Source organism: Cyrtonyx montezumae, unplaced genomic scaffold (genome assembly GCF_038088225.1).
Source record: "Cyrtonyx montezumae isolate F1298 unplaced genomic scaffold, pur_monq_1.0 scaffold_25, whole genome shotgun sequence".
Taxonomy (NCBI): domain Eukaryota; kingdom Metazoa; phylum Chordata; class Aves; order Galliformes; family Odontophoridae; genus Cyrtonyx; species Cyrtonyx montezumae.
Window position 1 is genome coordinate 16,627,337 of NW_027071992.1, and position 25,209 is coordinate 16,652,545.

The window sequence follows — 25,209 nt, forward strand, 5'->3', positions numbered from 1 at the left end:
CTGCAACATACATCTGAATGAGGAAATGGGCAAGCAGTAGCCTTGCAAATCTGTAGCACCACTGGACTAAAATTACAACACTATCAGCAGTATCAGCCTATCTCCAGGCTGGGTGATAAGGCTGAGCTTTCTGGGAGATGCTTTAGCAAGTATGGTACATATGACAGGAAAATGACTGTGGTACAAGGGCTGGACACTACTGAGACACAGTACCAGGCTCTACAAGGTTAGGAACTGACAGAACATCATTGTAACACAGAACTTCAGAAACTGGCATTTACTGGCTTTAATAATCATTAACATCACACTACTAAAAGGATTACTAGTGTATTACTATGGCATGAGATTAGACGGTAGGTACCATGTCCATTTACTCATTAGAGTTCACCTTTTATTAGTAGAGCAGCTACAGGATGCACATCAACTTAAGAAGGCAGAAGAACCCTAGGGGATTTTCTTATGTAAGGGATGATAGAGGGCAGATGCCAGGCAACTCCTGGGGTCTCTGTGAGCAATCTTCATTAAGGGTGGGCTGCAGTAAGTGCTAAAAGCCAACAAAGCTTGCCAGAGGTGGAGATGCTGGCTGCAGAAATTTTGAACAGTGAACACTGGATGGAAGTAGAAAACCTGTCACATAGATAAGTCTTCTCATCTAGGCAGTTCAAGGTGGGATCAGCTTAAAAGACACTGTAACTTACCCTTCTCAGTGAAAGTCTCTCTGCTGCATTAAAACAAAAATGGTCCAGACTGCACCCTGCTGTTGCTGTACATCCTTGTGCATGCACTTCCAAAGGTATTTGCAAATACCCAATGACTCTGGAGGAAAATATTTAAATCTTTATTAAAATATTATTAAGCACTTAACAGGGTGGCTTCATCGCAAACACTTGCAAAAGACTCACAACATCCCTGTGAGGTAGGTTGGTCTTATGTAGTTATGTAAGCATTCTATAAATAAAAAAATCCTGTTATTTAAATAATCAACTCTTATTTGCAGATGGTGACTTTTACTTCCCTGCTTAGGGAACATGCTACCAGGTAGATTCAACATATCTAAGAAGACAAACTGGCACATAAAGGTAATAGAAATGGATGCAACTGAAAATCAGAAGTCAGTATGCTAAAGTGCAGTTCTACCCTGAAAACTTCCAGTATGTAAAACCAAAGGATCCTCCTGGCTTACAGGACTCTACCACTGCAGACCCACCTGCAGCCACCCTAACTCAGCATTTCCCACAAGAGGAGGAAGTGCAGACAACAAAGGACCTTGCAGGTTCTGGTCGCTGGCAGGCTAATTGGAAAGGACATCATGCAGATGTCACTGTCTGAAAAGATGTGGCACAAAGGCTAAGAAGTGGTCTGAACTGTAAAGCGAGTGTCTCTAAGCTAGCACAGAAACACAGAAGCTCTGGGCTCCTCTGTAATGTGAATGAGAGCAGAAGCTGGAAGGAGCACAGGAAATGTGGAGTCTGAGCCTGTCTGAAGTAGAAGATATTCCTTTGTTCTGTGGGTTCCAGCCTGCTCCCATAGCATGCAAGGTCAGGACCTTTACTTTGAAAGGAAATGTCAGAAATATACTCCATAATTCAGCACGAGTGATCTATTAAAGTAACAGTGACTTACATTTACTTTCATTTCACTGTTGTAGTTGTTCAGGAATAATAGGTTCCCTACAGAGCAGCAATATCAAGGATTTCTTCATGCCCTCTGAAAAGTACATACTGCAACTAGCAGGAGGGAATTAAATCAGTGTCTCAAGGTTTGTTATCCAAGTTGCCCTGAAGTACACCCCTCCCACGAAGGGTCCAGAGGGCAAGGTGTATGAGGAGTGGCTGAGGTCCCTTGGTTGGTTCAGTCCAGAGCAGAGCAGGCTGAAGGGAGGCCTCATGGCAGCTGAAGTTCCTCACACAGAGTAGAAAAGCAGTGCTGAGCTCTGGCTTCTGTTAACAGGGACAGGGTCCAAGGGAAGGGCATGGAATTGTGCCAGGGGAGGGTCAGCTGAGTCTTAATGAAAGGTTTCTCACCAGAGGGTGGTGGATATGGAACAGGCTGCCCAGGGCAATTTTCATGGCACCAAGCTTGACAGAGCTCATTGAGTGTCTGGACAACACTCTCGTCCATATGGCTGAGTTTTGGGGGTCCTGTGTAGAGCCAGGAGTTGGAGTTGATGATACTTATGGGTCCCTTCCAACTTGAGGTATTCTATACTTCTGTGATTCTATGGTTATATTTCATGCAAATCCTGCATCCTATTCATGCAAATGGAGCTTGGTTTGAACCACTGTGACTCAGTATCAGAAAATATCAAAGCTCCTTGCTTTTTTCAGAGTCAGATCTGTGGATCTCACTTCCTTGAAGAATTCCCAGCTAGTGAGGAAGTCTTGGTGGAAGGCATGCTAGTGTTGCTCTTCTGGACACTTGTTGGCTGGGAGGGTTGTTTCTTTTTCATCACTGGAGTTTTGTTCTTGCTTTTAAATACCTTATTGGGGTCCAGCTTGTTTACAAAGGAATCAGTTTCTTCAGAGAGAAGAGTTGTGTTGATTGTTATGGGTTTATACATGTTAAACCATTGCTGAAAGACAGGATGGTGGAGAAGGAGCAGGTTAAATATCAAACTATAATTACAGACTTTCTGCCTGTTTCTTCTCATCCTAGAGCCCTGATTTTAATCATAATCTACATACCAATTTGCAGTTTACAGGACTGTGTAGAGTGCCTTGTGACAGGAACACAGCTACAGCCCTGGAGCTGCCCCACATTCCAGACAAGGAAGAGAAGAACCAGAAACAAAGTTAACACTATTCTTCCTGCAGTGTAACTCCTGTCAGGAGCAACTCCTGACTTAAACCACATGAAGAAAAGCAAAGGGAGAAGATTAAACCAGGCCACTTTTATCTAGGTTCAGAGAAGCCGAAAAGATTAAAAACCTGCAATGAAAAAGTGCTTATGAAATATAACCAAAGCATCTGCACTTCTCAAAGGACAGCCTACCTCATTCTCTCCATACATATGATATTAAAATTTCTTTTTAAACTCTTGACACAAAGGATTTTGTGTTTGTTTCTCTTCAGCTGGATTTAATGTTTAGAAGTGACCACAAGATTTTTTTTTATTCCCATACGCTGCAGAATTATGCCCTGAAGTTCCCATATCTCAGTGCTTTTCCTATCAGTCTTCTATTGATGAAGTCATGAAATGAAATCGCAGTGGTTTAAGTATTACAAATCCCACTGAGACCATCTTCACTAAAGTTTTTAACAAGATAAACAGAAGATCAATACCAAATGTAAACAGCAGTCTGTTCATGTACTGTCTAATGGCAAAGGGCTTTAATATACAATCTTTAAAGACCTTTACAAATGATAATGGTTAACATACTAGGACAATTTAAACTATGAGGCTGGAGATGATTTAGAGTGTACAAATAATTTTGCTAAGTTTTGTGAATATGAACACAATGAGAAAACTACAAAAAGGCAGAGCACAGAAATATGCTAATATACTATGCTCACATCCCTGACTAACAAGGTAGTGCACAGGGAAGACACCATAAATGCAAAGAGACAAACTAATAGAAGGGAAGTCGACAGTGATTTTAGTGAATAATTTTGATGCGTGCTCAGGACTGAGGCAGGGACCAAGGAATGTCAAACTGGTAATACAGCTGTCATGTGTGGGTTAAGTGCAGGACACTCAAGGGGACTTGCCAGGCCTTGCCAGCATGCAAAGACATTACACTGTATCAGTTCACACAAAGTGGAAGCTGGGTTAGGGCTGAAAGCCTAGTCAAGCATAGAGGAATGAATAGGAACCTCTAAGCAGGGTACTGGCAGAATAGAATAGCTATTTTAATAATACAGCCTAGACTGGTCTGTACTTGGAGCTCTCCTATGAGTACTTCTGTGACTGCTGGCATTTAAATTGCCTTTCTGGGCACCACTTTTATCAGGGTATCCCTTTGTGACTGATGACGATAGAAGAGGAATTGGTATTCTTGACTAGGTTGAAGCTGATAGTTCTCCCCCGGGCTTCTGTCTAATGTGTACCTGGAATTCCCTCTCCACCGAGGCAGCAGTCGCATCTTGTTTGTTGCTATGCCTAGAAAGCTGATCTAGACGAATATTACTTATACAAATGGCTTTACATCTTCTCTAACAGTCATGGAAATGGACACTGGCCTCCAAGATCAGAAAGCAAGCACTTAATTAGCTTCCACCACCTGCTAACAGAGGTGAAAGGTAGAGATCAATTAAGGTGAGAAAAGTAGATTTAACACCACTGTTAATGATGTTAATGTGGTAGAGGGGAAGGATCATGGCCCCTCCCATGGCTCACCAGTGAGGCCTAGTTCAGTCTACAGACTGTCAAAGGTTAGAAGATGTTTTTCCAAACTATAATTAACACAAAATGCTGACAAGACAGATTGTACTATCTTACCTTGGCTTGAGGGCTGACTCCGTAGCTGGTGAAGGCATACTGCCACTGTGGGAGACCCAGGTGAGTGATGAGCAGGCGGTAGTAGGCTGTGAAGGTTTTGGTGAGGAAATGCCAATACAGAGCTCTGTCTAGGAACCATATCTCTGTGTCTGAAGACACTACTAGAACCACACAAGCAGAAAACATATTGTTGCTTTGTAGTGATATGAGATCAATCCCTGACCCACTGTCAAGTGGGAGACAAAACAGTTATGGAAAAGGCTGCACCTTTTCAAACACAGCATCTCTGACTAACACAGATGATTATCCACAGGGAAAGTGGTTCAATGGATAAGAGGCTGATGTGTGAACAAATCTTGATTCTGTTCCCAGAATAACAAAATAGCTACTACAGTCACTTTCCCCACTGTAAAATCTATGCAATCCTATTTCTATCTAGCCTGGGACTGATACTCTACATTGCACATCCTCAGACAACAGCAACTTTGTAGTGTAATTTCAAGGCATTATCATAGCCAACATTTTGCCCCACAAAACATAAACAACTAACTGAGTTGTCAGTCATCTAGATTACCGAGTAAAGTCCAGAACTCATAGGAGAATGTATTCTGCCAAAAAACACGTTTTGCAAAATCTCTCAATGGTGATCAAACATTTCTCTGCTGGCAAGAGAAAGAAGAAACCACCACCAAATTACCAGCATAACAATAAGTGATTTCACTTGGAAAACAGAGACACTGAACACTACCAATTAAAAACACTGCCTCCTATGCTGACATTAGCAGCAGTAAACAACACTCCCTCCCCTTGCTCAGGTTAGCCATTGCATGGACTGAAATAACTACTCTGGAAAGCAAGATGACAAGCAGTAAGTTTCTGCCCTGGGAGTTTAAAGTCATATCCAATTAAAAACAAAAGATAACAAACAAAGGCTTTTCTTAAGAACAGGTATACCACAATTGCACAATCCCACACAGCGTACATGCACGTACGCACACACCTACTGACCTGTGCACTTTGACAGATGACAGCTACCTTATAAGAGACTTGCATGTTACACCGATCCCCGATTGAAACCAACTTTTCTGGTATGTTTTAGAAAGCATTGCTCACCTCATGTCTTTTGCTCTGCCTTTCAACCTTCCCCCAGCATATTTTGACCTAGTTAGGACCTTGAGGCTCTATATGCACATTCAAGGTGTCTGAAACAGTCTAAATCTGCATAAGAGAAGGACCATTTTTGTCATCCCTTTTGCTTCTAAGCAGTTTATGTTTCTTATCAAAACATACACCAATTGTTCTAAAACATGTAAGTAACCAGATGTATGTTAGCAGCTGAAAGTCTAGCTCACTGCATTATTTCAACACAACTCATAGGAGTTGTTATAACCTGTTGATATAGGTTCAATAGGAGTTGATATAACCTATTGGTTATATGTGAGTGCTTTCCTATTTCAGTATGCAACTACACTGTACATGCAGAACTATTAAGTTATAACTTAGACTCAATTTTTAAAAGGAGTGAAAATGTTAGCTCCAACTAAGCCACTGTAAGACTTAGCCACTGAGTTCAACAGAGCCTGGATGTCTCAGTAAATGTTCACCTATAAATTGCAAAGAAGGTAAACATTTTATGATTCTATGCATGTGCCTCCCAGATACAATCTGCAAAAAGAGATGGATCACTTTTCTCTTTTCAATCTTACCTGGTTTAGTATGCTTATAAACAAGACAAACTTTCCCATTCCCATTGCATGGGTCTAATTCAAAAATAAGACTACGAGAATCAAAGTGTGGTTTCTCTGGTTTGTCTTCATTACCTGAAAGCAGAAAAAAAGTATCTTAAAATGTGTTTGGGAAACTGACTGCATCTCACCTGCAGTCAATCCATTTGGCAGCTGCTAATAAACTAACTGAGCAAGAACTAAACTAGACCATTATATTTATACTTCTTGGAAAGGATTATATTCAGGCAGAGAGAGATATATCTTTCAAGGTTTCAGTAGGAAAACAAATAACAGAATCAAAATCAGATGGCTGAAGACATCAAGCTGCCCTGCAGTCCCTCCCCCACATAAGGCAGGATCAGCTTTATGGATGTCACTTGATGGGCATCTTACCATTTCTTAACAATCTCCAGTGCTCAAAATGTCTTTTCATGTTCTTTTCCTGCAGCTAAATGAATTGTTATCACTTAGAAGTTTTGCCCACAATGACCCTGAATCTTCCTTCCTTCAACTGAAATCCATTATTCTGTTCTGTCCACTTTCCTTTGTTTTGGCCCTGTTTTCTTATTTCCTAAAGAAGTCAGAGAGAACTGTCTACTCTTTTTCTCTTGACAGAAGACCTTGATGAACCTGAAGACAGATATTTCTTCACACCTTCAGAGTAACGTCAGCCTCTTTCTCAACAGCCAAATGTTGACTCTCATTCAACTTGTGGCCCCAAACCAATTCAGAGCCTTTCTGAGGACTACTTTAGAACTGTGTAGCTGTGAACCCTTGTGGTACATCATTTTGAATTTTAATATTTCTGAGGAAGAAGAAGAAGGACATAAGAGCTGTACTCTTCAGAAGAGCTCTCCATGAAAATCAGGATGATAAGTCTTATGGGTTTCTACCTTCTACTCACTGCACCCTTAAGTACATCACTGGAGGTCTTTGAGTCTAAATAGTTAATACTGTAAAAAGGGGAAAAGGCAGAACAGGAGGACAGACAGACTGTTAAAAGGGAATGACAATACTAGTGATTTAGAGTTAACAAAGATTCACAGCTACGTAGCATGTATCTCTACATTTTGAAGTTGTAAAGGACTAAGAGAATACATACTAGCTATGGTCCAGCAGACACAAAAAACATCTGTTGCCATATCCAGGTGCTGTACTGTAACATTAACACAGCAAAAGAAACAAAGCAGAGCACTTCCTCTAACTTGTTAACAAGTTAACTTACCCTCCTCATCTGTGTCATCTTCCAGGTCAGCAAGAGATGGTGCATTAGGCACAGTGTACATGGAGGAACCTCCAAGCCGAGAAAGCTTTGAGATACTATTAATCACCATGGAGCCCAGGGGCATTGGGGTATCTGCAATAAGACTGATCATTAATTACATCCAGTACCAGAAAAGCACAGAACATACTGCTTTGCTTTTTCTCCAAACATATACTTAAGCTCCTCTAAAAGAGATGAGGATCTCTACATGCAGTTAACAAAATAAGGCTCCACAGGAGAAAGAAAAAAGGCATTTTCAGACAACATTAGGTCAGCAGCTCCTGCCCCACTGTAAAATAAAGGAAATTTCAACTCAAAGACCTTTATTTGTTCTAATTTGGTGCAACTCTAACTTCTGTAATCTGGAACAGAAAAGGAACTGCTACTCACGTGACGTCTTGGAGCTGGGGACATATGAGAACTGCACTGCGTACAAGACCTGTGCTGAAGCTGCTAGCCCAGGCCTGTGAAATTGGCTAGTACTCCTGTGAAAATCTTAGCTAGTAACATCCACCTCCATGCAGCAGTTATCCTTGCTGCTGCCTTTCCTACAAGGAACGACCCATTCACACAGTATTAGCTAGCCTGTCTTCTTACACCTCATGCATTCTTTGGAGCTCCACTCTAAATCAGGTTTTCATCAGTGTGACAGCATGCTGGTGTTCTTGAGAGAAAGTTAAGGACTGCCACTTATCACAAGCACACCACTTGGCCACAGATCAGCATGAAGGGCCTCAAAAAACACAGAAGGATGTTTGCTTGAACAAGACAGTTACGGACATGCTTGGACTCTGGGAACTTGTGTGCTCTAAAAAGAAGAATCTTCAGAGGTCACAACACACTAAAACCCACTTGAAAAATTAGGGGACTTCAGTGAAGGTGCTGCAGCCCTTCTATCTGAAATGAAATCCCACTTCCTTAGGAAAAAGTTCAAGAGTTACCAAGAGTGTCTACAGCCCACTCTGACAAAACAGTGGCAAGGATCCAGCATTCCTGAGTTGCCAAATAAGGACAGATAATGAAGCTTGGTCCTGCTCTCATTTCCACCACTAACTTTAGAAATAATTCCAATTAATGGACTTCAGCTGGTGGAAAGCAGAACCAGGCACAGACCTTGCAGTTCTGGAGACTGGTGATAAGATCTGTACATGTGGTAAGAGGCACTCCACTAATGCATGATTTTTCTTGTTATTGTGGCAAGGTTTTGTCTTCACGGCTGGCTAATGTAAACTGTGCAACCTCTGCTTGGGTGCGTGACTGAGTCAGGCTTCTATTAACTCAGGACAAGAACTATGTGAGAATAGTATGTTCCACTTTAGCTGAGTAGGGTAGAGATGTAACTAGCAAAGACGACAGACTATATTTTATAACTGTCATGGTCTTTCTGTCTCTCTCTTTTGGGCTCAGTCAGATAATTTTATCAGATTAATTTTCCTCAGATTACAGCCACCAGATGGTGTGGAAAGACATAGAAGAAATTAAGGTGAAGATACTGATGTGAAGAACTTTCTACAGCACTCATTATGGTTCATAATCCAATGAGTAATTCACATAGTTATGTGATAGTGAAGGATAGTTCTCTCCTCATACCACAGAGGAAGAAAGAGAGAGAGGGATTATGCTGTCAGCACAAAGTTCTCATTCTGACATTTTATTCAGTTTGCCAATTTAAAATGAGTGCACACTTCAGGTCACCTGAATTGCATATACTATACTTTAAATGAGAAAGAGGCGTTTTCAATGGGTCACTCCTTTTACTGCTCTTTGATAGGATAACATGCTAGACCTGCTTCTCTCTCCATGAACTACAGAGTGAGTCCACATACTAGATTTAAAAAACATACCAAAATCTGGACGTTGACAGATTGCCAATGTACTACAGAATAGTATTTGCCATAAACCATTGTTTGGTTTTGAGACTGTGTTTGGTGTTCTTCTCTTTTGCACAAGTTCAACATATGCAAACAACAGCTTTTGCCCTGCTGCACCAGGAAAGGACTTCTGATGTTTTTCCCCTCATCAAGACATTTCTAAAGCAGCCTATGATACAGTGCCAATCTGCAATCCCTTATTATATCAGAGATCAGTTTTCTAGTGACTGATCAAGCCATCAAGAAGAAACAGATGACTCCATTTTTTCACAAGGTAAAGAATGGTGCTAGTTTTTCAAACAAACTGCAAAAATAAAGTTTGAAACTAAAGAGACCCTGCAAAAGAAGGATTATCTGCAACGTATGTGGACATCAACAGAGACGAACACATGGACTCACCGTCAATTTTTACACTCCAGGTCATCTGGAAGCCATCAGTCATCAGATAGAAGTTCTTTAAATCCTCTGGCAATATGCAGGAGTTTTTCTGCAAATCACAAGAGGCTTGAAATGTTATGGGAAAATGCAGAATATGCCTCAAACCCAAAGAGCAATTGAATATTGATATAGAAATAGCTGCCACCAAGTATTTTGCTCAGCTCCTAGATGACTCAAATCAGGCCAAATATTTCAATCTAAAACTGGTAGAAAATTGCACATTTCTTGAGAATGTAGAGGGTGTAGATGTAGAGGGAAATGCACAGTCTGTCATCATAAGGTCATTATATGATTATTTCCCAACTGAGACAACATAATATCCTGTGATATTAAATGTCATTCCAGGATCACAGATACAAGGACATATTTGTTTTCACATATATATATAACTTACAAGAGTAGAGTTGTCTTTTAAGTGAAATCAGGCTAAACCCTCCCATTCCACTAAAGCATATATAATAGTAGCACAAAGACTCTATTCTTCTAAGGGCGTTCAGTTCCAGGCAGGTGAGAGAACAGATTCAAGAGCTGCCAATAGTCAAGCAGATTTCACATTTCATTTAACAGTGTATGTGCAAACATACAGCCAGCCTCACAAATGCCCCAGCCTGGTTTTGTCCCACTACACTCTGGCACTAGGTTGGGGCTCCTAAGCATGCTTTCTTCTGAAACAACAGTGAAAGGAGCAATTGCACCATTACAAGTGCTTCTAAGTACCAGGATCCTTCTGCTATACATATTCAAGTTGTGGAAGGAGACTTTCTTAATTCAGACTCTCAAGAAACAAAAAAAAGAAAGGATAAAAGCTGAGTCTTCTGAATAACTAAAAGCCTATTAGAGCTATAGGCAATTGCAGGGTCTGGTCTTGGAAACAGGTGTGGTTGCAGATCCTCCACTCACACTGACACAAAATGAAACAGTACAGAAGCAAGTCAGTTTTAAGAAGATAAGCAATACACATGATTAAAGGAGTTACTCATTGCTTTGCAGTTATTTGAGTGAAAAAAAGAGACCAAAAAAGACTGAAGTAAGTTCACATCTAAAGTGTCTTCAAACTCAAGATTTCAAGAGAGAGAATCAGACCCCAAAATTCAGGAGAGTTTAATAATTAGAAGTATTAAAAATATCATAATGTTAGCTGTGGCTTTGTCTATCTGAATCTTTTAAGTTTCCAGTGATGCAGGTTCCACAACCTCTTTATTACTTTTTCCGAGGGCTGCATCACCCTCATTGAGAAAAAGTTTTCCTGGCTGCAGTTTAATCTTCAAGCTGCAACACGTGCTCATTCTCCCTTTTCAGTCCCAATGCTATTAAACCCTCTCAGAGACAAAGACAAATAAGCCCTTTGGAAGATAAGCCCTTGTTAAATCATAAGGTCAGACAACTTCTTTAAAAGATAGGGCTGAGACTTGTATATAACCACAGGGTTCAGGCAGCCACACTTCACTGGGAAAATGAGCAAATAATATGAGACTTGTGACACCCTGTATCTGGTGAATTCAGTGCTTTTGTGACAGGATTTTCAGCCTTTTCCAGAAATGGTTTACTCCTTTCATTCATCCAGTTTAAAATATATCCTGGTGGACATGGCCTGTTCTTTATGCAGTGAATTTGACACTCAAACAAGAAACTATGAAATTACAGACTTTTAAGAGCATTTAAAGTCAGCAGTGCTGTCCACTACACACAAAGCTTATCCTACCACAGATCCAGATTTTATTCAAGTAGGATTCACAGGTTAGCCTCAGACTCCTTGATGAGTTTCAAAGCAGCTACAGAATTGCTTTGAAGAAAACAGAGGTGTCATACTAACAGCTTTCCAGCACTCCCTCTGCTGAGACTGGATTTGTACTGTTCTTAGAGATGGTGATAAGATTGTTGCCCATGTTTGTAGCCTGTGCATATCCAGATGTCTGCCTGGATTTTGACACAGTGCCTCTACTAACAGTAGAGGCACTCTACCTCGACTCTACTCCCTCTACCTCGCAGCAGTGCATCCAGCTACACCGCTGATTTCTGGTCATTAGGGACTGACACAAGAAGGTCCTGACCTTCTCCTGGCCATATTCCTTTCCGAAGACCTGGGCAGGGCTTCTGCTTGATAAATCACAGTCATATAGAATCACAGAATTACGTAATGATTTGTGTTGGAAAGAAACTTCAAGACCATTTAGTTCCAACCCCCTGCTATAGCAGTGACACCTCCCACTAGACCGGGTTGCTCACAGTCCCATCCAGCCTGGCTATGAATGCTTGCAGGGAGGGGGTGTCCACAGCCTCCCTGTGCAATATGTTCCAGTGTCTCACCACCCTCACTGTAAAGAATTCCTTCCTCATCTGGAGTCTATATCTACCCTCTTCCAGTTTCAAACCATTTCCTCTCATCCTGTTGCTACCTGCCCTTATAAAAAAGTCCATCCTCAGCTTTCCTGTAGGCCCCCTTCAGGTAGCAGAAGGCTGCTGCTGTAAGGTCTCCTTGGAGCCTTCTCTTCTCCAGGCTGAAGAGTCCCAGCTGTCTCAGCCTGTCTGCACAGCAGAGATGCTCCAGCCCTCTGACCATCTTTGTGGCCTTCCTTTGGACCTGCTCCAACAATTCCACGTCCTTCCAGTGCTGGGAACTCCAGAACTAGACACAGTATTCCAGGTGGGGTCTCACAAGAATGGAATAGAGGGTCAGCAGCTCCTGCCTTAACTTGCTGCTCGTGCTTCTCTTGATGTAACCCAGAATAGTTGGCCTTCTGGACTGCAAGAGCACAACTGCTGCCTCATGTTGAATCTTTCCTCAATCAACACTCGCAAATCCTTCTTCCTCGGGGCTGCTCTCAAGCCATTCTGCACCCAATCTGTGTCTGCGCTTTGCTCTGACCCAGGTACAGGATCTTGCACTTGGCCATGTTGAACTTCACGAGGTTGGCATGGGCCCAGCTCTTAAGCATGTCCAGGTCTGTCTGGATGGCATCCCTTCCCACTAATGTGTGAAATGCACCTTTCACCTTGGTGTTGTCCTCAAACCTGCTAAGTGTGCACTTGATCCTAGTGTCCACATCACCTACCAAGACGTTACATGGTCCCAACACTTATCCCTGAGTTGTTACAGATCCTGTCCTCTAAACTGTGGCGCACACACAGTGCAGGAGCCTCTCACGCACCCACCGCTTTCAGTCCTGCATGCTAAATAATGTACTTTCCATGCACATCCATTCATGCCTTCTGACTACTGATGGCAAGTCCCAGATACTAAGGGCTTTGCAGCTTGCAAGCAGGCAGTTTGCTTTACTTGGCCCATTAGCAGCCCAGTCACTAATACAGTGCTTTCCTTACCCAGTTTCTGAAAATCTCCTGAAATGAGAGCCACTGAAACAGAGTCTGATACTGCAGAAACTTTGTTTTCAGAAGAACTTACTGTCACCTGATGAGAGCTTGCTGATGGCCAAGGGCCTTGTGGTAAGTTTAAGAACATTACTAAACCACACGGACATATCTGAAGTTCTTTAAATGCCTTTAGCAACACACCTTATTCTCTGGGTTCTTTGCAGTTCTAAATATTTATTATTTCATGCTGCACTTTCACCACTTCTGATTCCAAGCTGTATCTGCAAGAACAGCAGTAATGTTTAAAACAAATAAAAAGAAAGAAAATATGACAGATCTGCTACAAAGAGTACAAATGTTTACACAGTGCTTTTTAACATCCCACCCCTCAATTTTGTACAAGCCTACCTCAGCAGTAGAAATATATAGGGGAACAGCTTCTTTGACTTCGGTGGGTGTTTGCCTGTAAGCACTATGTGAAATATATAAACTGTAATGACTGGTCCTTGCACAAAAGTTAAGTCTGGAAAGGCATTCTGCTCTGAATCCTCCTTTTCTGGAAGGCAAGAACAATGCATGCATGTTTTTTCAACTGGCCACCCTCCCCACTTTATTTTTGGATTCTCTTAAATATGTGGATTACATTGGATGACATTCCAAGTGGTGCTCAAAAGTGCTGTGCAGATCTGAGGCCCATATGAAACCCAAGAAAGCTTTATTAATACTTATCTCTTCCATCTGACAGAGAGAACTGACCAATACGTCACACTGTGCTTAGCCACATGACTTCAAAACAGTGATTTTCTGGCAGTAGAGTCAGATAAACAGTCCACTATTAAATACCAAAAAACGGCTTTATCTCAAGAAGCTGTACTCTCACTGATCAATTGAGTTTCCAGGATTGTGATCTCCAACCCTGTAAATACAGTATGCCTAATAACTTGCCAGCAATGGCTTAACCACAGCCCTGCTGAGCAGCTGTTTTCATCCCAGTCATCTGGTTACACTCATCCGCTCATAAGACAGAATATCCCAAACACCCAATATGATGAGTAAGGTCTCTTTCTTTTGATTATTGTCCGTAATATCCTCAAATAGTCTCCCAAGAATGCACAGTCCACTGATGACAGACAATATTACAAACAGTGAAGGAGGCTTTGCTTCCAAGATCTGATCAGTACTAATATAACTAAAACACTTGATATACATCAATTCACTTAAATCACTACTGAAACAATATCTCCTAATCAAATATCCTAGAAAAAAATGGACATCAATCAAAGCATATTGCTCTAGACTGGCTTCTCCAAAAATCCGTATGACTATTACCTTACTTCTTGAGAGAGAAGGAACGGACTTATGCAGCTTCACATGGCTTCCAAAAGACACAGCACATCAGAAGCCATTTTTCTCTCTCCCTGTTACCAGGCCAATTCAGGACTGGCCTGCCCTAGCTGTCAGGGTATACAGAAGAGTACTTGTAACTTACTGAGACATTCCTCTCCACCTTTTGTAACTTTGGTCCAGGTGGGACTCCTAGGACCACTCTCCTTGGATTTCCTGCCCCTTCCTCCTATGGAAAAGCAGGGCTGGAGTGGGCCCAAATCCCTGCTGCAGAGAACATAATTTGGCAGTTTTCTTGACAAAAAGTGAAGAACTGGTGTTGTGTAGCTAGTACTTTGTACCAGAAGATTATAAGGCTCCACAAGATAAGAATGCTGTGTCAGAATCATCAACTGCCTTCCAAAGGCTTCCAGCCTGTTCCCTCAAGGCAGCTTGAGGAAATACACCTGTCTTATGCACCATTTCTCCTGGATTCACTTTCCCAGCTCTCACCTGCAGGATTATAAGGCAGATTCAAAATTGGCAGATTCTGTGTTCCTGGGAATCACGGATTGCAGGACCACCTAATGCTCTGGGAGAGCATTGCAAAAATATGGCAAGAAAGACCCTTGTGGATGTTCGCACCCCCACACAGAACTTTGAGACAAAATGAGATATGGTAGACACGCTGAGGAAACTTCTAGAAGTGCCAGAAACAACCACCTCAGTTCCCAGTGAGATTTATGTTACATTTCTGAATTGTCTGTCAGCCTAAGATAGCCCACGACAGGAAAGCCACAGATTACTACTTCTTTGTCAACAAAGTTCATAAAGAGAAACAAAACATTTGTCAAGTAGAGTTATAGAATATCAAAGCTCCAGCAGCAAGCTGAGGGCAACCTGCACCCTGTAAAAAAGCCAATTACAGGGACAGGCAAAATGACCCCTTTCATTTTGTGTGGCTTGCTCAGGTGCTGAGCTCTGGGACTCACAGCTCCCCTCAACAGATATAAATTTATATTTTTGAGCTGAATGACTTATTTGTAATCTGACTGAAGCAAAAAGAAAATTTAAATCAGACTTTGTCACTGCAGATACTAGAGTGTCTCCTAGCTATAGTTCAGTATAATGACTGCTTTTACAAAAAACACATGGGGGGTTGCAGGGCAAATGCCAATTTAATTTTTAGGAGTGGCAAATGATTCATAGCAAGATCTACAGTTATTAGCAGTGACATTCCAGTGGCCTGAAAACTGTCTCTACTTCTCTTTTTACTGCTTGTCTCGCTCTCTTTGGAAAAAGATAACATCTTGGCAGCTCTGAAATATTAGAAAACATAAAAAAATTACCTGCTTTCGTTAAAATATTTTGAAACACTTTAAGTTTTAGGGGAAGTGATGTTACCCATGTAAATACCTGACAAGTGCATATCTCAAATATTTTTGTCGAGCATGTAGATTTGTAAAAAAAATATCCAGGAGTATTTCAGGTGTACTCTTCCAACCTGTGTCTACAAAAAGCCTTGGAATAATCTCTTCTGCTCTCCTGCTGTCTTACTGCACTGTAACCTGCCATCAAGCTTGCCTTCTGCCGTTGAACTCTTGGCACTTACTGTCTCTGTTAAGATTTTAAAACTTCTACTGTTATAGTCAGTTGAATACTAGCAGAAACCAGGCACTCCTCATTTTAACAAACAGAGCAGGTTGAGATAAGAAATGCAATACATGTTGCCAGCATTGTTAAAATACAAATTTAATCATTCACAATTAAACAATTCTGTTTTTCCTAAAAAAAATTTCTATATACTACAGATTCTCTCTTGGCAGAAATACTTCTCTGCAAAGCTGAAACGAGTGGAAAAAAATGCTTCTAAAAAACCATAAATAATAAATAAAGAATAAAACTCTTAAAAAATAGAGCTTTTATTTGATGAGACTCAAGAAAGAGAAAGGATTCTTTTGGGGAAGAGAGTGTAACTTTGGGAATAGTTTTTATCAACTTTCCCTACACTGTTCCTGCAAATATTTTCGTACCAAATAAATAAAGGGTAGTTAAAAATACAGGCTGTGTCAAGACTTTGCTAACGTCTCAGCTACGGAGTAAGGCATTATATGTACAACTGTTGCCACCTAGTGGCTATGAGAACGCAGTGATGAAAGTCGTATACACTTCCACTCAGATTCAAGGGGAGTTTGGAGAAAAGTTAATCTTTGAAGAGCCTCCTAATATGTTGAACAATTGTCACTGCAGGACATACTGCAGTTGTGTGGACTGTGTTAGACATCAGAGTTCATCCTCAAGCTCAGGAAATACTGGAAAAAATATACTTATTTTTTAATTCAGGAAAGGATATAAATTCTATTAAAGCCACTGGAAACAAAAAAGAAAAAAACAACAGTGAACTCTTGCATCATTAGTTGCCCAGACCAACTGTATCTACTTAATCTTCATCATTTACTTCCACGATATACCTAGTTTTTTTCATTAGTAGGAAACAAATTCAACTTTTGTTTTGGTAATTTTGAAACAAAGTGTGTTGGCTGAAGCATGTCAAATTTTGGTTTTACAAGAATAGTTCAAGTTTAGAACAAATCTTATTGGATTTTGAGGATGAGAAGACCTGAAAATGACAACATGTTCTACAGGGACAGTCATCTCCACTCCACAGAAAAAGAAGGAGTGAACACTACTATGCCTCTCCCCGATTTGAGCTGGCTGACAGCCAGGATGCTTCTGATTTTCCAGCCCAGTTATTCCAACACCTGAACAACAGCTAGAGGAAATCAGGAATCAGTTCACACAAAGCTGAAAAGCCATACATTTCTGCCTGACCACATTTATCAGCTACTGTACATGTTTTAGTAACTAACACAGGTAAATTATGGATAAGTAACGTCAACCAGGATAAGACAGTACCAGACCTAGAGCAAGATTTTGGGAAAAAAAAAAGTACATGGCATGATATTAAAGGGGAAGTTATTTTAAGTAGTGGAAACAAGTGCAGCTTCTTTCATCTTGTGTACTCAGGCATATTCAGAATCTGATGGCAGAGAATTCACTCAGCTCCATCCTCTACCATGCTCCCTCCCAAAGGCTGAACAGGTACAACCATCCCTTCCCAACACACGAGAAATAGGCAGAAGACAGTTACTGTCTCATGATCACAGGTCTAATAAATGCATGTACACTCAAAAAGGAGCCTAAAAATATCATCTCTATCCACCAAAGTCAGGAGCGTTCATGAGCACGCAGCCTGGTAGAGTGAAGTCAGTAAATGAGGTGTTGAGGTAGCATGTGGACTACAGCCTTCTTCAACAGGTACCTGAACATATTTCAATGAAAAGATTGGGTGTGTAGCCAGACAGAAAGTGCGGGCTATGAGAAATGGAAATGATCAGCTGAAAACAAAGAGGAGTGGCTAACTAGCATGGATTGGGAGGTTTATTAGTAATTTCCAGCTTCAGGCTTTTACCTTTAAAGACCATGAGAAAAAAAAGCTTAATTTTGCCCAAAAGCGTGTTGGAGAATGATTTCAGTCCTGAGTCAGAACAATGTCTGGTCTCCATTGAGTCACCACCGTTGTTGACTGTTACAGTTATGCAACTCCTTCCTAGAGGTGTTGTTCTGAACTTATCCAAGCTAATGGTATTTTCCTAACAGATAAGGTACATATGGTAGCCAAAAACCAGAGTGATATGTGATTAAAAAAATACAAAAATGGACGGACAAACAAACAAAAAAGAAACACCCACAACTTGCACCACACTTCCAAACACATAGCATCAGAAACACAAGACAGCCATTGCATCAGATACTCTCCAGGGATTGCTTCACATTCAGGCTAACTTCACTGCAGTATTATCACAAAAATACTCACCTGCTCCCATGAAATAATTTCATGGCGATCAGCTGGCTCCTTTTCTACTAATGTCACACCAGAAACACCTGGTGAAGTCTCTAAAAGGAAAAGAGAAGCATGTTAACAGCCAGAATGGGGAGACCAAGCACTGTTAGACAGACAATTTTGCAAATTAACCTGAATGACAGTTGGGAAGATGGCATTAATAACTGGAGACAATGTGCTTGTGACGGAGCAGTCACTTTCTCTTGCCTGTTAATATGTGTCTTGTCACGGGAATGCCTAATGCTGCACAAGATGCCACCTTTTGATGGCTGAGATACACGCATTTATGCACACACATTATATACACATATATGCATAAAGAAATAAATCAAGTGTGCATCTGCTTATGTGTGTGCACATAAGCACATTTTGTATTCAAAGTCTGGTCATTTGCAGGTATCTTAATGAAAAATCAACCATGGATTCCTGGGCAAACTTGAAGTAAGGAAGAATCTCTGTTTGTAAGCATGCTCCATGGTTTCAGTTGGGTCCAACATGCTCAGCTTGACACAAGATGTTGTGCAGTGTTACTATGAATTTTTAACAACCATAATCCACAAAGACAGGCACATTTCAGTTCTGAGTTCAGTGATCAGAATCTGGTCCTGTTGAAAGGAACTGCATGAACAAACATCAGTTCTATGAAATCCCAGCTGGACAAATGCAAATCTGTTATGAGCACTGAGCTCATCATTTATAAAAATCATCTGAATATTTTATGAAAAAGAATGCTATATAAATGCAAGATACTAATCTATGCAGTGCTACCCTTGCAGGTGTATAACAGTAGCACAGTCTCCCTTGCACTAATTATTTTATGTTTTACTTCATCTACAGCCAACTGAACTAGTTCCCACTGACTTCATTCACTTTGGATCGAGTCCAGAAATACTACTTACTTCTTGTTGTGGGAATTGCAAACCCAGCACACAGGGCTATAGAGTAGAAATGATCACTATGCAGGGCTTTCAAGACTGGCTCTGCTGTGAAAGTATTGGCTCCCAAAGCAGTCACACACAGTGTAATTGCTTTCTGATAAAGTATACACAGTGCACTAGACAGGAAAGATGGGCACCAGAGAGCTTTAGTTTGTTTTTTATCTCTAGAGTTAGGCTCTTAATTCTTGCAGTGGTGTTGCCCTTGTCCACTCTGCTAGAGGAAGAGTAACACTCAGATTAAGAAAGCCTGAACTTTGCTTTAACTGGAGGTATTGATTTTTTTTCCTTTCCTTTAACATGATAGACAATTTAAAAGACAAAATACAGCATCAGAAAACCAAACTCCAAGTAAAAATAAATAAAAATAGTAGGTCACCTAAGTAATCTTTCTGGCCAGTGCCCCAAGATACAGAAGACTCTCTGATGCTTTGCCAAGTTTTACTTCAATAGCTGGGCACATGCTTGGGGGATCTGTCTCTTGTTCAAAAGACTTTTGTATGTATTCTCTGCCTAAAGAAGTGTGTGGAATTGATGATCTAACCAGTCTTTTCCTTCTAAGCTATTCAAGTCTTAAAACATGCTAAGAGATTATAATAACAGAGTAATTGTTATTTCTATGATCAAAGAAAACAGCAGGGATGTTTAATTCATCACGCACAAAGGCTCAGCTGGGATGACGGAAGATTTAATATCCTATCAGTCATAGGAAGATGTCTTAAGAATAAGTGAACTGCAACTTCTAAAGAGGTCTGAACCAAATCCAAGATCAAAAGAATGAGAAACTCCATCTTAAAATCCTGAATGTTATGCTAAAAATACCCTGTGGGTGAACCAAATACCACACTTAACAGATCTGTTTAAGTATAGATGGGAGCTCCATTAAATATTGAAGAGGAAAAAAAAGGATAAGTCTGCCATGGGTAGCCTTTTCTTCCAGATGGAAAAAAAATCAGAAGGCCAACTAGGTTAGAGAAAAGAAACAGGATAAAGCTTAACTAGTTGAGAGAACTCTTCCTAATTAACTCCTCTGAATGCAGATCACAGTAAACTTAGTCCTATTTTCCTGAAATTTCATCTGGAAGCTTCCAAAAATGGTTTGCATTATTTATCTGAAAGACTTGATGTATTAATGGTTGAAGGACAAAGCTGAAGCAGGAAATCACAGCACTGTCAGTCCTTGAACTACTGCTAATATTTCCCGTAAGTCAGATAAACATTCAGGGTCTTTGTGGAACTGTCCAAATTGTTAAAATTTTAGCTAATAAAGACTGTAAATGCTGAAGCATAGCCCAGCTCTGGACAGTCCTGGACAGCTAACACCAGCCACTCAGATTCAGTGAACATATTCCAAGATGGCTATTAGTTTAGATTGCTATTAGTTACAGAACTCCAGCAAACTGACCGATACTGGAAATGGAACAAGATGCCTCTCCCCCTAAAATGATAGCCTCCATAATTCTCCTGACAAATGTCCTACTTTACAGAGATATGCACAAAAACCAGAAGTTCAACAGACAAACAAACAAGCAAAAACTCTCTTAATAGAATTTATCTACTGAATTTGGTTTCTGAAATGGTACCATAAGCATCTGTTCATAAAGGTATTAGAAAATTGGGCCTCATGATCCCAATTAGTGGACACACAAAACTTTGTTATTTGAAAGGCATATGTTGAGTTTCATTACACAATCATGTGTATTATCTAAAAAAATATTTTTAAAACTAAAGTTTTTAGAACTGACTACTGTTTTTATGTCATACCAGGCAGAAAGGTATCCACGAGCTTCATTAGACACAGCGGATTTAAAATAAGGTAACTTCTAGGTTGGTCTGTAATTTACTAAGTAAGGCATATTTCTCCATCAGACTGCTTTCGTTCTTTCAAAGAAAGAAACTCTGAAAACACAGGTAACAGTTTCCCAAAATTTTTAGGTCAGCAATTAATATGGTGACACTGTTCTCATGCAACAGACTAATTCATTGGGAACAAACTATGTGAAACTTTCAGAAGGAATGGACAGACAGGAAAAAAGAACAGAAAAAAGGAAACGTCTTAGCAACGAAGGTCTGCATCTTGTACAGTACACTGTGCAGGAAAGGCTAGTAATTTTATGAAAAGACCTGCTAAAAGATGCATTTTCCATAATGTTCATAATAAGTTGTTCTACCTTTTAATGCTCTTGGAGTGGAGTGATGGAGAAATCATGACCTCGTATTTGGACAACAAACAAAACAAAACAAAGGAAAACAAATCTTGAGAATCACAGAATGGCTTAGGCTGGGAAAGACCTTGAAGATCATCCAGCTCCAAACCCTATGCTGTGGTCACAGTTGCCCTCCACCAGCTCAGGCTGCCCAGGCCTCCATCCATCCCTGCCTTGAGCACCCACAGCTTCCCTAGGCAGCCTGTGTGAAGGCCTCATCTCTCTCTGAGGGATGAATTTGTCCCTGATATCTAAGCTGTATCTTCTCCCTTTTGGTTTAAGGCCATCCCCCTTGTCCCACCACTACTAGACTGTGCCATATGTTTTTCTGCCCTCCCGCTTATAAGCTCTCTTCAAGTACTGGAAGACTACAATGAGTTCTCCTTGGAGACTTCTCCAGATTGCAGAAGCCAAGCTCCGTCCCACGCTGCCTATGTGAAGAGGTGCTCCAGTCCTGTGATCATCTTCCTGGCCAGCTTCGGACCTGCTCCAACAGCTCAACATTCTTCTTGTGTTGGAGGCCCCAGGCCTGGATGCAGTATTCCAGTTGAGGCCACACATGAGGGGGCCAGTTATTCCTCTCTCCTTGTTGCCACCCCTCTTTTGATGCACGCCAGGATACTGCTGGCTAGAAGTCCAATGAGAAGTCAGAAAAACAGCACTGAACATAATCTGGGCTCAAAACACTGAAACCCATGATAGGAATTTTGCGCTGATTTAATCTCATCTGTCTGAGTGGAAACCTGGGAACTTTTGTGATTAGTAATAAACTTCGGGTACCTAGTCACAGAAAGGCCTGCGTTGGAAGGGATCTTAAAGTCAACCCAGCTCCAACCCCCTGCCATGGGTTAGCTGCCTTTCACCAGACCAGGTTGCCCAGGGCCCCATCCATCCCAGCCCTGAGTGCCTCCTGGACGGGGCATCCACAGCCTGTGGAAGGGCCTCACCACTCTGTCTAAGCCAAATTTCCCCTCTTTTAGTTTAAGGCCATTTCCTCCTGTCTGTAAGCTCTGGACATAAGTCCTTACCAGCCGTAGTGTGGCCTCCCTGGGGCCTTGCTGTCTGTGCTGCAGTTGGAAGGATGGATTTAGTAACTACACCAGCAACTGCGGGCTTTAAAATCCCTAACATTCTGGAAACCGCTGCCTGTAATGCTGTCACGGGCAAGGCATGAGGCACGCGTCTGTCCCTCCAACCACACCACTGGCAGCTCCGCGCCTGCTGGAAGGCCTGATGCCAACATCCCTCATATCATCTGACGGAGACGAGACAGCTCTTTTTCAGTCAGAGGGCCGCGCCCCACCGCTGAAGCCCGCGGTGGGATGAACCCTTTCCCAGCGCCAACCCGAGCCACGCCCCGCTCCCGCCGAGTGCTCACCCAGGATCCGCGTCACCCCCAGGGTGAGCTTGTCCAGGTGGGGCCTGATGCCGGCGGAGGGCTTCTCCTCCATCGTCGGCAGGGCGCTGCCCGGCGCCCCTCACAGACCAATGGGGGCCGCGTGTGCGTCTGCGTGAGAGAGCGCGGAAACGCTAGTTTGTCCTTCTCGCTCGCCGTAGCGACGCCAGGCCGCGGGGTGCGCTGGGAGTTGTAGTCCTTTGAGCAGACGGCTTGCAGCCGGAGCAACGCCCGCCGGACTACTGCTCCCATAATGCACCCCTCTTCCGCCCGCCCGCACGCAGCGGCGCGGCGGGGCGAAGGCGGCACGGGCAGCCAATGGACGCCGAGCACTGGGGGGGCGGCGGGGGGCACTCTGGGAGTGGCGGTTGTTTCAAGATGGCGGAGGAGGCCCCTGAGCCGGGTGGGGATGTGTATTGGAGCCGGGGTAGTATCCATCCGCGGGCTGCGGGCGGGCGCGGGCGGCTGCGGTAGGGGGTGGCTGCGCGGGGTCTGCGCCGTGCAGGAGGCGGACGGTGCTGATGCTTTTGGGGTGGGGCGCGAGGGGGCTGTGGCCCTCGCGGAGGAGGTCTGGGGGTGCAGACGATTATGTGGGGCTCGTCCTGAGAAGAGGCGCGGAGTGTGGGGAGCGACCCCGAGTCGGTCCTGCAGGGAAGACGGCCTGGGGCTGAGGCATCCTGAAAGAGTTGGCAACGATGTTTCCACTCGCAGGGCTGAGTTGGAAGCTTGGGACATGACAGGAGGTCTAGCCCGGTGGAAACTTAGTAGCTGACGATTTAGCTGTAGCCAGAGGGACTTGAGGCATTGCAGTTGCTGGCGCTGAGGGTGAGATTCTACCAAGAGCCAAAGGTGATTCAGAAGAAAGGTATGCGTGCGTGCTCTTGTATTTATGTTTGATTGCACACTCTCAAAAATAATGCGCAAGTGGATTGGGCCAGCCACCCAAAGAGCTGGTTAGGGGGCACTTTTGTTATAAACCTTGGAAGATTTCCAATATGTGCTCTTAAAAAAAAAAAAAAAAGGTGTAACTTTTTCTGTTTCCTATCAGATTTGTTGCTGCAGTGTTACCGCTCAGTTTAGCTGTGGAAAAGTTGATGCAATTGCATTTACTGTATATGTGTACTTTTAACAATTAATTACTAGGGTAACAGGTTATCTCCAATGGCTATACACAGTCTGTCCAGTGAACAGAATAGGAGTGCTCTTGTGTATCAAGATATTCCAAAGAATCTTCTGTTATATGGTTTTTTTGCAAGTGGATAGTGTTGCTTCCAATCTTAGAAAAGGTTAAGTGCACTGAAATAGGTAAATCCCAGGAATAAATAATATGGTGGATGCTTTTAAAGAAGAGAGGAGGTTAGGTCTTGGGAGATATGGCAGTGTTGATTTATGAGCCTAGGAAAACAGAACTTTTATCTGTAATTGCCAAAAAGATGCTGCCTAGCAAGGCAGACTCCCAGTGTGCTGCACTGTTGAGTGTCTCTAGCTTGCTGTAGGAAAGCTACTGTTCCCTTGAGCATTAGCTGTGGTTCCAGCAGGGTTATAACATTCACAGTCAGCCCATTAGGAATCTTGAGAGGCATATGCCAGTGAAATTAGTTCTAGATGGTTGATGCTCGTAATGTCCCCAGTCTTTCACTCTGAGTCAGGGATCTTGGGCCTGCTTGTGACAATTTTCAGTCACATTAATTAAGAAAGTCTGATCTGACTCTGGTTTAATCTAATACACTTAAGTAGCAAACTTTTATGGGAGAATGGTTCTGATGACTTGGGGAGAAACAGCATCAGCTTTGTCTGTTTTTTTTCATCCCACTATTAGGTATCTATCTACAATGGTGCCAGTATGGGTGACAAACTTAAAAAACCCGGTTTGTTTAGGCAAATCTGTTTTTTTCTACAGATGTGTTGTTGACGCAGATTAACCATATGTCAGCTGAGAAATAAATTGCCTATGCTGAAGTTTGTTGTTTCTAGTAGCAGTATGAATTGAAGATCTCTTTGGTATCCTGCAGACTGCTGTCATAGTTTCGCTGACACAGCTGTTTGGTCTTGGCTGTTACCCAGGCTGGGACTTGATCTGCCTTGGTGATTTTTGGAAAGAGGAAACATGGTGCTTTACTTTTAGAGTTGATTCAGCTTTCTCATATGGTTCATGGCATGACCCCACATTGTGCTGTGACAGGGAGCAGGCTGCAGCTTATGGGTGAGCACAGAAGTGCTTTCAGCCCTTATAGAGAGACTACTGACACCAGTATGAGATGAAGCTATTCTCAAAATGGTCTAATATGATGAGAGATAATTGTTTATAAGCAATAATGTTGATCAGAAAGCTCTACTCCACTATAAAGTGGAGTATGTGATGAAGCCCTTCCAGTATGCCAACTATCCATGGTGT

The 25,209-nt window shown here is 42.1% G+C and overlaps 2 protein-coding genes across 5 annotated transcripts in view; one reads left to right on the forward strand and one right to left on the reverse strand.

The window, feature by feature from the left end:
- Nucleotides 1–225: 225 nt before the first annotated feature.
- Nucleotides 226–22,932, reverse strand: TPGS2 (tubulin polyglutamylase complex subunit 2). 3 transcript variants are annotated; one of them, XR_010622433.1, is made up of 8 exons: nucleotides 22,797–22,932; nucleotides 18,250–18,329; nucleotides 9,699–9,786; nucleotides 7,390–7,521; nucleotides 6,144–6,257; nucleotides 4,438–4,598; nucleotides 1,624–2,572; nucleotides 226–816 (listed from the first exon to the last, which is right to left on the reverse strand). XR_010622433.1 is itself a non-coding variant. In XM_065740097.1 (7 exons), the coding sequence occupies exons 1-7, from the start codon at nucleotides 22,867–22,869 to the stop codon at nucleotides 2,345–2,347; spliced, it is 873 nt and encodes a 290-aa protein (XP_065596169.1). In that variant the 5' UTR covers nucleotides 22,870–22,932; the 3' UTR covers nucleotides 1,378–2,344. The 3 variants fall into 3 exon arrangements, 2 of the variants coding, with proteins under 2 accessions (XP_065596169.1, XP_065596168.1); XM_065740097.1 differs by lacking the exon at nucleotides 226–816 and having other exon boundaries at nucleotides 1,378–2,572; nucleotides 4,438–4,595; XM_065740096.1 differs by lacking the exon at nucleotides 226–816 and having other exon boundaries at nucleotides 1,378–2,572.
- A 234-nt stretch (nucleotides 22,933–23,166) lies between these two features.
- Nucleotides 23,167–25,209, forward strand: part of KIAA1328 (KIAA1328 ortholog) — a 180,494-nt gene continuing 178,451 nt past the window's right edge. The window contains exon 1 of one of the 2 annotated variants that reach the window (XM_065740107.1): nucleotides 23,167–23,217. In XM_065740107.1, the coding sequence (XP_065596179.1) occupies nucleotides 23,193–23,217 (25 nt within the window). In that variant the 5' untranslated portion in view covers nucleotides 23,167–23,192. Of the gene's footprint in view, nucleotides 23,242–25,209 lie in introns of both variants that reach the window. The other variant, XM_065740106.1, reaches the window with a different exon arrangement.